Genomic DNA, 17,279 nt, shown 5'->3' on the forward strand with positions numbered 1-17,279 from the left:
GGGGCTTTTTCCTGGGTCTGCGTGTACTAACTTCTCTCAAGGAGGCTGCAAGCCTCCCATCCCCAGCGCTCAATTCCTATTGGACAGAACAGGACGCCCATGAAACCCTCCCTGCTCCTAGCCCTGAAGGCTAATGGAACGCCGGAGGACCCCGGGCACCGCCTAGGCAACCCGGCTCGGGGAGGGAAATCTGAGACCTCCGGGGGGTCTCCCAGTCCACACCAAGGCGGCGAAACGTTCAAGGCTCTTCTGCCAAACGGAGGGTGGGCGGGCCAGGGACTGTAGGAGTATCCGGAACTACGGCCTCAATCCAATAACAGGCCGAGTTGCGCCCTAGCCCCGCCTCCACAAGCTCCCATTGGCTAGGCCGCAAATGGGGGCGGGGCTTTGCTGGGCCTTTGCGGGGCCGGGAACTGGCTGTAGTGTAGGCAGTGGCCGCGGCGAGGTGGCGGCGGCGGCGGAGCAGCCATGGGAGCCCGCGCGCGGCCTTTGGGGGTGCGCGTCGGCGGCGGCCGGGGCGCAGCGTGGCCCTGGACGAGCTCGCGTGCACTGTGCCCACCGCTCCCACCTCTTTCCTTCCTTTTTTTGCTTTTGGCTGCGCCCAGCGTTCGGGCCGCGGGATACGAGGTGAGCGGGAGTCGGCGAGCGGAAATGTCCACAAGCCAGAGGGAAGCCCCGAGGAGGGTCTGGAGGTGTGGGTGGGTCTGTTCTGTGGTTGCCTGGTTTATGGTTGCTAATATGACTGTGTGGTCTGAGGGCGTGCTTTGTGTCAGTGGGAGGTCTGGCTCCGCGCGTCTGAGAATGGGGCTGCCGGTGCCTGCTTTCCTGCTTCTGTGGGTCAGTTTGCCTGGACTTTGCATGCATTGAACCGTGTGATTGGGCGTGTGCGTGTGGGGGTTGGGGGCGGATGCTGGTTGAGAACTGGAGCTCGCGGCGGCCGGCCTGGAGTTCCAGCCTGGCCCTTGCACTTCCTGGCTGCGGGACTGTCATCACTACACTTCTCTGATCTCAGTGCTCTCATCTGCAAACTGGAGATAATAGTGTCCCTGTCCCGCAAGGTGGCTGCTTGGTATTTGTAAATGCTTAATAAATATTAGCTACTACTATTATTTTCCCAGGGTATGAATGAGAGCTGCCCTGAGGAGTGTGCCGCTAGGGAGTTGTATCCGTCAGTGCAACTATGTGTGTGTCCTCCCTGGGAGTGCCTGTCCCGACCTCTCTGAGTTACTCACCTCTAGATCAAGACTTACCTTGTGCCCCCCACCCCTGCTCCCACCCCAACCTGCCTCTTAACTTTGGGGAGACAAGGTGTGTGAGTGTGCATTTGGGGTCCCTGTGCAGACATGCCCCACGGTGAAGCCGAACATGCTCAATGTGCACCTGCTGGCCCACACACACGATGACGTGGGCTGGCTCAAGACCGTGGACCAGTACTTTTATGGCAGTGAGTAGAGGGTGGGGACTGACGCTTGGGACTCCCCTGATCCCTCCGAGCTCTTCACATCCTCTGTGGGTCCTGGATATTAGGGTGGGGGCAATGCCCAGCTTGGGGTCCTGTGTCTAGGAATGTCCCCTTTGGCTTGCTGGTCCCTGATTGCTTGACCCCTGTGTCCACAGTCCACAATAGAATCCAACATGCAGGTGTTCAGTACATCCTAGACTCTGTCATCTCTTCCCTGCTGGCGGAGCCCACCCGTCGCTTCGTCTACGTGGAGATGGCCTTCTTCTCCCGTTGGTGGCATCAACAGACAAATGCAACACAGGATATTGTGCGGGACCTGGTGCGCCAGGGTGAGCTGCCCTAAGGAAGTGAAAAGAGGAAGCCCAGCCTAGCTTCTGTTTTTGCCATCCTGCCTTCTGAGATTTTATCACGCTACGTGCAGACTGACTGCGCATGTGATCTGCCTGCCTGGAATTTCCCTTTCTTTGTAGAACTCTTATGCATCCTGCAAGGCCCCATCTCCAATAGATCCTCTGGGAAGCCTGCCATGCAGGAGGCCCTCTGTTCCATATCTGGCTATACTGGCCTGGGGGAGACCTCTCTTCTTCCAGGCCTGGGCATGCAGGCAGGTCTTCTCATCCCCTGCATTGCCAACCCCAGCCCCACTCCCGGCCCTGACAGCCTACCTGGATTTTGCCCCTTCTGGCACAGGGCGCCTGGAGTTTGCCAACGGTGGCTGGGTGATGAATGATGAGGCGGCCACCCACTACGGAGCCATCATAGACCAGATGACACTAGGGCTCCGCTTCCTTGAGGACACGTTTGGCAATGACGGGCGCCCCCGTGTGGCCTGGCACATCGACCCCTTTGGCCATTCTCGGGAGCAGGCCTCACTGTTTGCGCAGGTACTTTCCCTGCCTCCCTTGGGCCTTCCCCTTCATTGCTTTGACTCCTCCTTCGGCCACTCAATCCCCGCCCGTCCTTGGGACCTGTCCCTCTAACTTCTTGAGACCCTGCCCCTGGAACCCCACTCCTTTTCCTCTCTGGCCTCGGCCTCTCTCTGCTGACCACCCCCCTCTAGCTGCCCCTCTCCCCCTCTCCTGGCCCTGCCCCATTTGCTAGGATCCTGGCTCCTCCCCAAGCCAGGTGGCAGGTGGAGGCCTGCCCTGTTTTGCAAGAGGCTTCTTGACCAGTGCCATGACCCCTTCCATTCTCAGCCTGCAGAAGTGGGAATATATACACTTAAAAAATATGCCGAAACCTGTTTGGCTCAGTGGATAGAGCGTCGGCCTTCGGACTCAAGGGTCCCAGGTTCGATTCCGGTCAGGGCATGTACCTGGGTTGTGGGCACATCCCCAGTAGGAGATGTGCAGGAGGCAGCTGATCGATGTTTCTCTCTCATCGATGTTTCTTTTTAAAATATATTTTATTGATTTTTTACAGAGAGGAAGGGAGAGAGATAGAGAGTTAGAAACATCGATCAGCTGCCTCCTGCACATCTCCCACTTGGGATGTGCCTGCAACTCAGGTACATGCCCTTGACCGGAATCGAACCTGGGACCCTTGAGTCCGCAGGCCGACGCTCTATCCACTGAGCCAAACTGGTTTCGGCACTCTCATTGATGTTTCTAACTCTCTATCTCTCTCCCTTCCTCTCTGTAAAAAATCAATAAAAAAAAATATATATAGATAGATATAGATATCTACATATCTATATCTATCTCTATCATCTATCATCTATCTATCTATCTATCTATCTATCTATGTATATATATATATATATATATATATATATGTATTGATGTCAGAGAGAGGAAGGGAGAGGGAGAGAGGGATAGAGCTGCTTTTTTCTGTGCTCTGACCCACCCCTTTCATGCGGAGGGGGGCTGGAGGGTGGTGGTGAGAAGGCCTCGCACTTAGTCACCCTGCCCTCATTCCTGTCCTCATCCCCCACCTCTCCCAGATGGGCTTTGACGGCTTCTTCTTCGGGCGCCTGGATTACCAAGATAAATCGGTGCGGAAGATGAAGCTTGAGATGGAGCAGGTGTGGCGGGGCAGTGCCAGCCTGAAGCCCCCCACCGCCGACCTCTTCACCAGTAAGGGGGTGGATAGGTGGGGGCAGGGTCGCCTCCAAAGGCATGGCTTTACACTCTGCTGTCATCATCTTGAAGTTTTTAATAATTTACCACCAAGAGCTCAGCACTTTGCGCTGGGCCCCTGCAAATTCTGAAGTCCGACTTGGGTGGGGCACTGCAGGCTGTGACTCCAGGGCAGGTCCAGGGCGCTGGGCTACCCCCTGAGTCTAGTGTGGCCACAGGTGTGCTCCCCAACAATTACAACCCACCGGAGAACCTGTGCTGGGACGTCGTGTGTGCTGACAAACCCATCGTGGATGACCGCCACAGCCCTGAGTACAACGCCGAAGATCTGGTTGATTACTTCCTAAAGTTAGCCAAAGACCAGGTATCCCCAGTGCCCAGAACCCGGAAAACAGGGGTACATACTGCATCAGGTCCTTCTCACAGCCCAGGGATTGATTCCCTAATACCTCCTCCTACCCTCAGAGGAAGGTCATAGTCCCTTCACCTCACCATGTCCTCCTTCTGGATTTGCTCCTGATTAGAAGCCTGTGGAGCCCTTCCCCTCCCCACACACTCACCATGGTCATGAAACAGCATGGCAGGCCCAAGAGAATTAACTCAACAACTTGTGGCTATTTTTATTCATGTCCCACCCCTCTCCCCATGCTACTGTGAATTCACAGTTGACCACATATATACCAAGACACAGCTGTGCACAGGGGTGGCGAGGACACTCTGGCCTGAGGACACCCCCACTCTGTCTGCAGGGTCAGTTCTACCGCACCAACCACACTGTGATGACCATGGGTTCGGACTTCCAATATGAGAATGCCAACATGTGGTTCAAGAACCTTGACAAGCTCATCCAGCTGGTCAATGCCCAGGTGAGTGTGTCCACCCTGTGTGCACATGCGGTGCTTAGATCCCCGGGCCTTGGGTCAAGGGGAGTAGCTATGGGTGCTCTCTTAGTTTTCTTTTGCTCCTATAATGAGCTAATCACCAGGAATGTAGCAGCTTCAAACAGAAATATATTATCTTAGAGTTCTATAGGTCAGAAGTTCAACACTGGTGTCATGGGGCTAAAATCAGCATGTCAGCAGGGCTGTATTCCTTCTGAAAGCTCTAGGGCAGTGGTTCTCAACCTTGGCTGCACATTAGAATCACCTGGGAATCTTTTTAAAATCCTGATTTCTGAGCCTCCTCCACTGGAAATTGTTTCTTTGTTATGGGGTGGGGCCACAACATTAGTAACAAAGAAACAGAATTTCCGGAGGATGAGGCCCAGAAATCAGGATTTTAAAAAGATTCCCAGGTGATTCTAATGTGTAGCCAAGGTTGAGAACCACTGCTCTAGGGGAAAATTTCCTTGCCTTGCTCATCTTCTGGAGGCCGCCCATGTTCCTTGGCTCATGGCACCCTCCCTCCATCTTAAAGTCTGATCCTGCTTCCACTGCCACATCTCTTTCTCTCACTCTTACTTCTTTCACTTCCCTCTTCCACTTTTAAAGACCCTTGTGATTACATTGGGGTCACCCAGATAATCTAGGATAATATCTATTTTTTGTTTTTTTTAAAATATATTTTTATTGATTTCAGAGAGGAAGGGAGAGGGAGAGAAAGATAGAAACATCAATGAAGAGAATCATTGATTGGCTGCCTCCTGCCCCTCCCCCACCCCCCACCCCCCCGGGGGATCGAGCCCACAACCAGGGCATGTGCCCTTGACCGGAATCAAACCTGGGACCCTTCAGTCCACAGGCCAACGCTCTATCCACTGAGCCAAACCAGCTAGGACAGGATAATATCTGTTTTAAGTTCATCTGATTAGCAACTTAATTCCACCTGCAAACTTAATTCCTGTTTGCCATGTCACAGGTATTAGGACATGGAAGGTTTTGGGTGGCCATTATTCAGATGTATTGGTGTGGCTCTTGTAATTGGCCTGTGGCTTGTGGCTGTGTGGGCAGGCAGTCACTCTCCCATCAGCACAGAACCTGTCTCCCCTCTTCCATCTAAGATGTCCCTTCCCATCACTTCCCTCCTCAGAGTTGTCTATCAGCACAGTCTCCATGTCCTCAACGTCTGCTTGCTCCCTGCACTGCTGTTTCACCAAAACAGCTCTCAGGAACTTCACCAAGGATCTTCCAAAAGACATTTCTCAGTCTTCCCCATGTCCCTGAGGAGCCTTGAAAAACCTGATCACTTCCTTCTGCAGATACCATGTTCCTGGGCTGTCAGGACATCACACTTTCTTGTTTTTTCTCCCACCACTGACGGCTTCTTTGACCACTCCATTCTACTGGAAGTGGGAATCTCTCAGTTCTAATCCTGGCTCTGCCACTTGCTGGCTCTGTGACCTTCAGAAATGTTTAGTACTCAGTACCTCCCCGTATTCTTATCTAGAAAAAGGGCATAATAGTGGTTCTCACCTGTTAAGGCTGTGGATGAGAGTTTAATGAGTTCATTTACACAGATCAGTTAGAACAGTGCTGGGTAAATAATAAATATTATGTTTTTAATTTATTATTATTATTTGAGGTTGAAAACATTCTGCTTCTCCTTTAAGATACCAATGTTTCTTACTCCAGGAAGCATTCACAAACCCTAAGTAGAGCTCTTGCTCTTCCTCTGTACTCACACCAGTCCTCACAAATACCTGTCACATCCAGGCCGATTGTAACCAACTGACTATCTGTCCAGTCTTTCTCCTGCACTTGGCTGTGAATCCCATGAGAGCGGGGCTGGCCTGTGGTTCTAGTTTGCGTCAGCCATCCCGAGCATGTTGAAGAATTGAGTGATTGCTGAGTGAATACAGTGTGTATGTGGGTCTGTGTATGTAACGGTGTATATGACTATGCTGAAGACTGTAGATGTGTGTCCGCACATAAAGGCCTGTGGTCTCATGCACTTCCCTTCAAGTGAGTGAATGAGCATCTACTTGTACCAGGTACTGATACAAACATCCTTTCCTCATGGAAGATGTCACCTTCTTTTTATTAAAAAAAATGTTTTTATTGATTCATTTGAGAGAAAGAGAGAGAGAGAGAGAGAGAAACATTGATTTGTTGTTCCACTTATTGATGCATTCATTGGTTGATTCCTGTATGTGCCCTGACCGGGGATCAAACCCACAACCTTGGCATATTGGGACGACACATTAACCAACTGAGCCTGTTCCTCTACCTCCCTCAGTTGAAAGTGAGCCTCTATTCATTATGACAATTGTGTCATTTAGCAATAACCTGACAGTGCTGAGAAATGATTATTCCTGCCCTATATGTCAGACTTAATTTTCCCATGAAAGTTTTTAATAATACAATAGGAATTATTTAAAAAGTTTAGTAATATTTCAGATTTATTCTTGCATCACTGAAATTCTTTCCAGGCTGGTAATATTTAGGTTTGGCCAAAATACATCTTCACACTTGATTATTGGTTTGCATTCAAAATGTGTACTAAGAGAATCTGAACCCACTGGATGCATAAATGTGTGTATGTGTTGCCCACCTGTGGGCCCACCCCCTCAGGAAGTTGCAGACTCCAGAGGGCTCACACATGCAACACCTTCCCCCAGCAGCAGGCCAATGGGAGCCGTGTCAATGTTCTCTACTCCACTCCGGCCTGTTACCTCTGGGAGCTGAACAAGGCCAACCTCACCTGGTATGTGGGGGACCTGGGGAGCTTGAGGGGGGTGTGCATGCCCTGTGGGTAGTGACTCTCCCGCAATGCCTCTGCCGCTGCAGGTCGGTGAAACAGGATGACTTCTTCCCCTATGCCGATGGCCCCCACATGTTCTGGACTGGCTACTTTACCAGCCGGCCGGCCCTCAAACGCTACGAGCGCCTCAGCTATAACTTCCTGCAGGTGGGTGGGTGCTAGACTCAAGGGGGCAGCTTAGGGGTCCCAGCCGGCCCCGTCCCTCAACATACTCCCTGCCTCCTAGGTATGCAACCAGCTGGAGGCACTGGCAGGTCCAGCGGCCAACATGGGACCCTATGGCTCTGGAGACAGTGCACCCCTCAGTAGGTGTATGGTTGGTGAGGGGGTGGGGGCGGGGCCCAAGCTGGACACCAGACCATGGCCTCATCCTGGAGTCCCTTCTCAAAGCCCCTAAGAACCCTGGCGCCCTGCACGTGACCATTCGCATCTCTCTGAGATCAGGGCTCAGAGTCCTGCACCGACCCCACCCAGCTCACCACTCGCTCACCACCATCTGCCTGCAGATGAGGCAATGGCTGTGCTCCAGCACCACGATGCCGTCAGTGGGACTTCCAAGCAGCATGTGGCCAATGACTACGCTCGCCAGCTGGCAGCAGGCTGGGAGCCCTGTGAGGTGCGTGGGCGGGGTCTGGGGCATAAGGGCGGAGGCAGGAAGGGCGTGGTCAAAGCAGGGGGGTGGAGTCTAGAAGGGCTTGTGGGGCGGGGCTGGCGGCAGGAGGGGCATAGATAAGAACGGGGCAGGACCAGGCACCAGGGCAGAGCCTATAAGAGCCAGTGGGGCGGGGCCTGGGATGAGGGGTCTTGAATCGGGCGAGGCGTGGAAGGGCTACTGGGGTGGGGGGTGGGAGTGCGGAGACAGAAATGGGGCAGGGCCCAGAAGGGCTTGTAGGGCGGGACCTGGGTGGGGCGAGGAAGCTCCCACGGGCTTGCAGAGTGGACCCCTGCCTTTATGTTCCTCCCCAGGTTCTCCTGAGCAATGCGCTAGCGCGGCTCAGCGGCTCCAAGGAAGAGTTCACCTTCTGCCGCAATCTCAACACCAGCCAGTGTCCGCTCAGCCAGACTTCAAAGAGCGTGAGCCACGCTTGGGATGGGTGGGCTACGGTGGGGTGGGGGGCGGGGCGGGAAGGCAGGTCTAATGGGTGGGATGAGAGCTGCAGATCCCCGACTGGGAGAAGATGAGGTGGGACTGGTGGCCAAATTATTTTGGGGGGTCCCTCTGGGCCAGATCCCCTGGGCCACAGTGTAGCCGGGGCTGGATGGAGACCACACAGGGGCTTGGATCACCCAGGGTCGTGGCAGTGCATCGTGCCTGGGTTTGGAGAAGGCCTGCTGTGACTCATGCGCACCCCGATCTCCCTCCCCAGTTCCAGGTGACCGTTTATAACCCTTTGGGGCGGAAAGTAAACTGGATGGTGCGGCTCCCAGTCAGCAAACACATTTTCCTTGTGAAGGATCCCAGTGGTGCAGTTGTGCCCAGCGATGTGAGCTCATTTAATGAATATTCCTCCCGTGACCCCCCTCCTCCAATGACTCCCTGCCCTCATGGGCATTTCTCCTTCCCCTCATGGACCCCGTGCCTCCTTGGATACTTGTCTTCATGGATACCTGCCCGTCCATGAGTACCTCAGGCCCAGTACTTTCTCTTCCTCCTCTGAATCTGCCCCCTCTGCCCCTTAATATCAAATCTCCTGGGAACATTCCTCCCCTGTATTTCCCTCTTTGTAATATCTCTCCATGAAATATTTTTCTTTTTTTAAAAACATATGTTGCTATTGATTTCAGAGAGGAAGGGAGAGAGAGGGAGAGATAGAAACATCAATGATGAGAGAGAATCATTGATTGGCTGCCTCCTTCACGCCTCCTACTGGGGATCTAGCCTACAACCCAGGCCTGTGCTCTTGACTGGAATGGAACCCGGGACCCTTCAGTCTGCAGGCCGACGCTCTATCCACTGAGCCAAACTGGCTGGGGCTGAAATATTTTTCTATTTATGGATACTACTCTCATCCTGAAAGGCCTCTTCCCACGAACCTCTTCCTCCCCCAGGAATCTTGTTTTTCCCTCACTCCTCTGCCTCAAAGATCCCTTCCCCCACTTACTCCCTCACTTCTCCCCCTTCCTACAGTCTCTCTACCCTCCCTATGGGTTGTTTTCTATCTACTGAATCTTCTCTGCAATCTTTTTATTTTTAATTTTTATTGATTTCAGAGAGGAAGGAAGAAGGAGAGAGAGATAGAAACATCCATGATGAGAGAGAATCATGGATCGGCTGCCTCATGCAAGTCCCTCACTGGGATCGAGCCCACAACTTGGGCATGTGCCCTTGACCAGAATCAAACCTGGGACCTTTCAGTTCGCAGGCTGATGCTCTATCCACTGAGCCAAACCGGCTAGGGCTTCTCTGCAATCTTTTTTTTTTTTAAATATATTTTATTGATTTTTCACAGAGAGGAAGGGAGAGAGATAGAGAGTTAGAAACATCGATGGGAGAGAAACATCGATCAGCTGCCTCCTGCACATCTCCTACTGGGGATGTGCCCGCAACCCAGGTACATGCCCTTGACCGGAATCGAACCTGGGACCTTTCAGTCCGCAGGCTGACGCTCTATCCACTGAGCCAAACCGGTTTCGGCATTCTCTGCAATCTTGAACCCAGAATTCCCTCCCCGCCTCATTATCCCGCCCAACACCTACATTTCTTCTCCCTGTCCTGGGACTCCTTCCCCTTTTGGAGTATGACCCCTCCCAGTATATACGCCTCCATGTGTGTACGCACAGCCTCTTGACTCTGATTCCCTTCTCCCTGTCCTGAGGTGGTGACAATGCCCAGCTCAGATGTACAGGAGCTGCTTTTCTCAGCCTCAGTGCCTGCCCTTGGCTTCAGCATCTACTCAGTAACCCAGGTACCTGGCAGGAGCCCACGGGCTGACCGCCCTGAGCCCAGATTCCACAAGTCCTTATCTTGGATCAAGTCCTCATCTCGGGTCAAGCCCTCGTCCCGTGTCTTGACCATCCAAAATGAGGTGAGAACCCATTCAGATCCCCTTCTCTGCCCCAGCGACAAGTTTGAGATGTCATAGTGAGCTGACCTCTGGGTCAGCAGGTCTTGGGTTCATGGTCTAATGTCACCACCCCCCATTGTGTGTCCTGGAGTGAGTGACTGCCTTCCTTTGAGTTTCAATGTTCTCTCCCGGGGCTGTTTTGAGGGACTGGTGTGATTATGGTGGCACTTGACAGATGACAGTCAGAGCTGATGGTGATAGGGGCCTGCAAATTAAGTGAAGCCCACTCGGAGGACATTTTGGGGGAAGAGGAATCCAGGCAGGCAGGGAGCAGCAGACAAAGCCCTAAAATAAATTAAAATTTATAAATTTCCTTTTTTTGTGTTAATCCTCATCTGAAGATATTTTTTCTCCGATTGATTTTAGAGAGAGTGGAAGGGAGGGGGAGAGACAGAGAGAGAGAATCATTGATGTGAGAGAGACACATTGATTGTTACCTCCCCCATGTGCCCCGGCCCAGGGATCCAGCCTGCAGCTGATGTATGTGCCCTTGACCGGAATCAAACCTGTGACCCTTTGGTCTGAAATAAGACCCGGAGACTAGGCATTGGTCAGCAGCACTCACTAGTCCAGGAAGGCCTGGGAGATGGTCAGAAGAGGGCAGACTGATGATAAGGCAGAAGGTGGAGCTATTAGGATTTGCCAGTAGGGTCAGGAGTGAAGAGTGAGCAAGAGAGAGGAGGGGAGAGTGACTCTAGGGCTTTCTCCTGAGTCCCAGGAAGGAGGAAATTGCCCTTGGCTGAAGGGATGCTCATTAACATCTGTCCACCCTCTTCTGCCCAGTACATCTCGGCCAGCTTTGACCCTGACACGGGGCTCTTGGTGGAGATGAAGAACCTGGAGCAGCACCTCCTGCTGCCTGTTCACCAAGCCTTCTACTGGTGAGGGATGCCCACCAGGCCAGGGAGGGGCTGGGAGGAGAGCTGGGGTCTCTTACCTGACACTTACCTTTCCCGGCCCCAGGTACAACGCCAGTACAGGAAACACTCTAAGCTCCCAGGCCTCAGGTGCCTACATCTTCAGACCCAACCAACAGAAACCTCTGTTAATCAGCCGCTGGGCTCAAACCCGCCTGGTGAAGGTCCGGGGCCAAGAATGATGAGTGGGCATTTGGGTTGTGTGTGTGTGTGCGCACGCGTGCGTGTGTGTGTGTGTGTGTGTGCGCGCATGTGTGCAGTCTGGGAGGGTGGTATGCAATGTGTTGGGTGGGAGTGGGGAAGGGGGACGGATGTGTGTCTCCATCAGATCAGAGGGCTAAGACCGAGGGGAAGATGGGAAATCCTTCCACAGGGCTGGTATTCATCAGCTTTTATGTTGTGGTATACCAAGGCATTCACATCTGCTGTGGGGGTCAGTAGGGTGTGGAGTCAATGGGGAGAAATAGGTAGAGTATCTTGAAGAGTTCACCAAGGATCTGTGCTAGGACAGGATTATATTTGGGGTGGGTACTGGAGAGTTCACACTTGGATAGGGCTTGGGTGGTTCTCACCAGTGGGTAGCTGAGCATGCATCTGGTCGGGAACAGGGGCTTCTTGTGAACACTTCCTGTTAGGATGGGAATGGGGCAGGTAATGGTAAGACTCACCTTTGACGGGAAGGTCTGCATACCTGGGTTAGGATATAGTTTTACTGCTGTAACAGAATTACCCAATTTAACTGCCTAAAACAAGGCAGGGTCTTTCCATGGAACAGAAAGTCTGGCTGGACCATCCAGGGTGGGTGGGGTGGTTCCACAGTCCTTCAGGCCCCTCCTATTTCATTGCTCTGCCTTCCTCAGCATTCAGCTTCTACCTCATAACCCAAGATGGCTGCTCAAGCTCCAGCCATTACATTTGCATTTGAGCTAGTGGGAGGGGCAAGAAATGTTCACACCACTTTAATCACTGCATTGGGCAGACCACAGCTACTGATAGCCTCAGGGAAGGCTGGGCCATACAGTCTTTATTGTAGGTAGCCACATGCCCAGCTAGAATCCTGTTCTAAGGAGGAGGATGGGGTAGCAAGCGAGAATTATGTGGCATTGACTGTGGCGGGAAGTATGGGCCTCACTCCTAGGCAGATGAGGCAGGTAGGTTGTGTTCTCATGCTCTTGGTGGGGCTGACCCTGGTGTAGGCCTTTGTGAGGTTCACGGCAGGGGTGGGTATTTGTAGGGCCCACCTCCGCTCAGGTGCAAGCTCACACTTGCCCAATGTGCCTGCAGACGGCCTTGGTGCAGGAGGTGCACCAGAACTTCTCAGCCTGGTGTTCCCAGGTGGTGCGCCTGTACCCGGGACAGCGGCACCTGGAGCTGGAGTGGACGGTGGGACCAATACCCGTGGGGTGAGTGGCACAGACTGGGCTTCTGGGGTAGGGGCCAGGGCAGAGTGATGGTAGGCCTGGCTCACCGTTTTCCTATTCCATTGGGTCTAGTGATGACTGGGGGAAGGAAGTCATCAGTCGTTTTGACACTGCGCTGGAGACAAAGGGACTCTTCTTCACCGACAGCAATGGCCGGGAGATCCTGGAGAGGAGGTGGGGTGATGGGGGCACCCAGGAGGACTGTGGTGTTGGGGCCCATGGGTGATGGGGGCATCTGCCGATCCTATGAGTGTGGGTGGGAGAGTATGAAGGGGGAGTGAGGAGTGGGTGAGCCTGGGAAAGGGAGTTGGGGAAGGGAAGCCAGAACCCAGGACTGACCGACCAAACCCTCTCCCTCCCCCCACCCCCTCAGGCGGGATTATCGTCCCACCTGGGAGCTGAACCAGACGGAGCCAGTGGCAGGAAACTACTATCCAGTCAACACCCGCATTTACATTACGGTACCCCCTCCCCTATCCTGCTCCCCACCTTTTCCAGACCCTCTTCTACACAGTGGTGTCACCTCTCATTCTTAGCATCTCCCAGCGTCTTGGCCGTGCCCACCATGCCCTGTGCTGCCTGCCTGGGGCCCGGCCTGGCTGGCAGTGTCCTTCCTCACTCTCATCCCTTGCCCCCAGGATGGGAACATGCAGCTGACAGTGCTGACCGACCGCTCCCAGGGGGGCAGCAGCCTGAGCGATGGCTCCATAGAGCTCATGGTGAGTGGTCTGAGCCCATCTAAGCCAGGCTTCTCCCACCAGGCCCCCCCGGCCCCTGCTGGACCGGGAAGCCAGGTTCTCTGCTAGTTGCACCCTTCTGTTTGGGGTCCCCCAAGCTGCGACCTCCATTCCTATGTAATAAGTTTACTCCATGCTTTTTTTTTGAGGGTGAGATTGAGGGGGAGGGTTAGGGTGAGCTGCTCCATACTTGTTATTCAATCCTTACGCAGGCGCCCCCTCCAATTTCTGACCTGCTCTACCCAGGCTTCCTTTAGGCCTCTACCTCCCTCTCTTCTGGTGGGTAGGATCCCCACATCTGCTGGGGTCCCCTATAGCATACCTTCATTCTCATCTGATCACCCCAATGTTCAATTTATCTGGAAGTCCCCACAATTTCTGGCCCTGAAATTGGCCAGAGGGGTCTTCACTTCTTTTGGCCACTTTCCCCGCAGGTGCACCGAAGGCTGCTGAAAGACGACGATCGCGGAGTTGGGGAGCCACTGCTAGAGACATCGGAGTCGGGGTTGTGGGTACGAGGGCGGCACCTCGTGCTGCTGGACAAGGCCCGGACCGCGGCCGTAGGGCACCGGTTGCAGGCGGAGAAGGAGCTGTTGGCCCCGCAGCTTGTGCTGGCCAGGGGCAGCGGCACCCCCTACCACTTGGAGGTCGCCCCGCGCAAGCAGGTGAGGGGTGGCGGGCCAGCAGAAAGAGAGGAGCTGGAGGAAGCCTGAAGGGGCGGGGGCGGATCTCTCTAGGCTCAGCCAGAACCCACGTCGCCGGCCCCCAACTCTTCCCGGGGAGGCCATGGCCTAGCTAGCGTGCAGTCGCAGCTCAGCCCCATCCCTCAAGGAGGTTCACATCCTCTGCTCCTGCCCCTTCCCGCACCTCTGCTCGCCCTTCTTACCTCCCCCAGGCCCCGCCCCGCCCCTCGGCCGGCCCCGCCTCTCCGTCTTCAGCCCCGCCCTCTCTGGGGTCTCAGGCCAGATCGTTTGGACGCCCCCAGCCCAGCCCTGCCCCATCCGCTCATTAGCACAGCCTTTCCGTTCCTGGCTGGGCCCGGTCCTTCCCACGTTAAATCCTGCCCCGATGACCACGGCCAAACCCCGCCCCTCACCAAACCCCTCCCCTCCCTCGGGTCCTCGCCTTCTGGCTCGGCTCAGCCCCGCCCCTCCGGCCCCCGCCCTGCCCCTCCGGCTCAGTCCTGCCCCGCCCCCAGCTCAGCCCCGCCCCGCCCCTCCGGCCCCCGCCCCGCCCCTCCGGCTCAGCCCCTCTCCCCCGGCTCAGCCCCGCCCCCAGATCAGCCCCCGCCCCTCCGGCTCAGCCCCTCTCCTCCGGCTCAGCCCCGCCCCCTGCTCAGCCCCTCCCCTCCTACTCAGCCCCGCCCCCATCTCAGCCCCGCCCCCTCCTTTCCTCAGTTCTCGGGATTGCGGCGGGAGCTGCCGCCCAATGTGCACCTGCTCACGCTAGCCCGCTGGGGCCGGGAAATGCTGCTGCTGCGCCTGGAGCACCAGTTCGCTCTAGGGGAGGACATGGTCGGCAACCTGAGCTCTCCAGTTACCTTGGACTTGAGGGTGAGGAGGGCAGAGTGGGAAGGAAACAGGAGAGAAGCCAGCGGAGGGAGAGGGGAAACCTCGCGTTGACCCTCCCTCGCTCAGCCCTGCCATCCGCTGCCTGCAGGACCTGTTCTCTGCCTTCACCATCACCGACCTTAAGGAGACCACGCTGGCTGCCAACCAGCTCCGGGCCAAGGCCTCCAGGCTCCAGTGGACACCAAACACGGGTGAGGGCTTGCCCCTGGGGTTGGGAGCTGGGGGCTGTGTGGAAGGTGTGGGAGTGTTGGCCAAGACCCAGGGCAGCTCCAGGGTCTGTGGTGGTGTTCAGATCCAGGCTGGGGGTATCAGGGTCTTAAATAAGTACAGCAAACTAGTGGTGGATCTTGGGTTTTTGAGGTTGGAGTGCAGTCCCAAGGACAAGATCTGAGTCTCTGTCAGTGTCTAGTTTGGGAGTGGGGTGCGGCTTTTCATCAACCTTGGGGTTTGCTTGACAATCCTTGAGGTGGGACTTGAGGGTGTGAGGGCAGTGGCCAGGCATTGGGAGGGACTTGGGGATCTGGGGAGGGATCCAGGCCCTAGGAAGCAATTGAAGAGTCTGGTAGTGAGGCCCTGGCGACAGATTTGAGGGTGTGTGGCTGTGTCCAGGCTCAGGGGAGGGAGCACAGGGGAGGGGGGAGTCAGGCAGAGTAAGTCTGCGTCCCTCATTCTTCCCCTGCACCTCCCCAGGCCCCACACTCAAGCCCTCTCCCTCCCGGCTGGACCCTGCCAGCATCACACTGCAGCCCATGGAAATCCGCACCTTCCTGGCCTCCGTTCGATGGGAAAAGGAAGGCTAGACCTGCTGGGGGCAGGCTGCCCCCTTTCCAGCTGAGCCCCCTCCTGCAGGGGACAGGCCAACTTCCCCTTCTCTTCTTGCTGCTGTTACACCAGTGAAAGCCATTAAAATGCCACTACCAAGCCTTGGGTCAAGGTGTGACTGAATTTCTTTTTGAGGGTGATGGAATTTATGACCCAGAAAGGTCTCCAGACTTGAGCTGACCCTTGACCCGATGCCTTGCAGAGAGGTCACTGCCTGGATCCTTACACCAGACTCTATACCAGTGGTTCTCAACCTTGGCTGCTCATTAGAATCACCTGGGAATCTTTTTAAAATCCTGATTTCTGGGCCCCATCCTCCGGAAATTCTGTTTCTTTGTTATGGGGTGGGGCTACAACATTAGTAACAAACAAACAGAATTTCCGGAGGATGAGGCCCAGAAATCGGGATTTTAAAAAGATTTCCAGGTGATTCTAATGTGCAGCCAAGGTTGAGAACCACGGCTCTATACTGTTCACACCTGCCTCATCATCCACCACACGCTCAGTGAACCATACACACCTGGGGCCTCCTAGACCTGGCCCTGAGGCGAGGAACCTGGGAGGGCCTGGGGGAGGAAGTGGATTCAGCAGGTCCCAAAGCGGGGACTGGGACAGGCGGATATTGGAGTTGCAGACCTCCCAGGAGGCAGAGGCAGAGTCTGGCCTGCTCTGGGTCAATTTTGGAAGGAGACCTTTTGATGAAATAGGTAGGAGGTTGAGAGTAAAAACGAAGTGACTTTGGTGTGCAGGCCCCCTGAAGGCTCATTGAGGCCACGGAGGGGTGTGGCTTAATCCTGGTCAAGCGGGAGGAGTTTAATTGGGGAAGGTCTGAGCTCAGCTGGGAAGGGGAGGGCTGAACCAATAAGGAGGTGGGGCTGGAGCCCGGGAAAAGGTGGTGTCAGGTGACCAGCATTGCACCCTCTCCCCAAGTTGGATGTGCCTCCAGAAAATATTTCTCAGGCCTCTTTGGGGCAGGATTGGGGGGTTGCAGAGGATAGGCATGGGCCTAGGCCAGCTAGGAACCTCTGGGGAGTGTTTCCCCTCTATTCCAGTGGTTCTCAACCTGTGGGTCGCGACCCCTTTGGCGGTCAAACGACTCTTTCACAGGGGTTGCCTAAGACCATCCTGCATATCAGTTATTTATTTATTAATTAATTTATTTATATTTTATTTTTTACAGAGAGGAAGGGAGAGGGATAGAGAGCTAGAAACATCGATCAGCTGCCTCCTGCACACTCCCCACTGGGTATGTGCCCGCAACCAAGGTACATGTCCTTGACTGGAATCGAACCCGGGACCCTTGAGTCCGCAGGCCGACGCTCTATCCACTGAGCCAAACCGGTCAGGGCCATATCAGTTATTTATATTACGATTCATAATAGTAGCAACATTACAGTTATGAAGTAGCAACGAAAATAATTTTATGATTGGGTCACAACATGAGGAACTGTATTTAAAGGGCCAGAAGCAATTAAGATCCTGTGGTTTCTATTCTTTAATTTGTATA

General features: G+C 54.6%; 1 protein-coding gene across 2 annotated transcripts; it reads left to right on the top strand.

The window, feature by feature from the left end:
* The first annotated feature begins 422 nt into the window (after nt 1–422).
* Nucleotides 423–15,871, top strand: MAN2B1 (mannosidase alpha class 2B member 1). 2 transcript variants are annotated; one of them, XM_070416256.1, is made up of 24 exons: nt 423–627; nt 1,342–1,444; nt 1,618–1,791; nt 2,153–2,346; nt 3,405–3,537; nt 3,759–3,904; nt 4,290–4,406; nt 7,097–7,182; nt 7,266–7,386; nt 7,466–7,544; nt 7,746–7,855; nt 8,206–8,313; nt 8,607–8,723; nt 10,056–10,265; nt 11,088–11,185; nt 11,268–11,385; nt 12,506–12,624; nt 12,715–12,816; nt 13,016–13,103; nt 13,281–13,361; nt 13,814–14,044; nt 14,777–14,932; nt 15,039–15,141; nt 15,641–15,871. In XM_070416256.1, the coding sequence occupies exons 1-24, from the start codon at nt 469–471 to the stop codon at nt 15,748–15,750; spliced, it is 3,063 nt and encodes a 1,020-aa protein (XP_070272357.1). In that variant the 5' UTR covers nt 423–468; the 3' UTR covers nt 15,751–15,871. The 2 variants fall into 2 exon arrangements, with proteins under 2 accessions (XP_070272357.1, XP_070272358.1); XM_070416257.1 differs by having other exon boundaries at nt 424–627; nt 7,100–7,182.
* The last annotated feature ends 1,408 nt before the right edge of the window (nt 15,872–17,279 follow it).

Source organism: Myotis yumanensis, unplaced genomic scaffold (assembly GCF_028538775.1).
Source record: "Myotis yumanensis isolate MYYU_CA2020_CCGP unplaced genomic scaffold, mMyoYum1.0.hap1 SCAF_5, whole genome shotgun sequence".
Taxonomy (NCBI): domain Eukaryota; kingdom Metazoa; phylum Chordata; class Mammalia; order Chiroptera; family Vespertilionidae; genus Myotis; species Myotis yumanensis.

Bases quoted from the DNA above. Each gene is read 5' to 3' on its own strand.
- MAN2B1 (XM_070416256.1), top strand. From the start codon at position 469: ATGGGAGCCCGCGCGCGGCCTTTGGGGGTGCGCGTCGGCGGCGGCCGG. The intron at 11,186-11,267 runs GTGAGGGATGCC...TCCCGGCCCCAG, and splicing joins GTTCACCAAGCCTTCTACTG to GTACAACGCCAGTACAGGAA. The intron at 13,104-13,280 runs GTACCCCCTCCC...CCTTGCCCCCAG, and splicing joins ACACCCGCATTTACATTACG to GATGGGAACATGCAGCTGAC.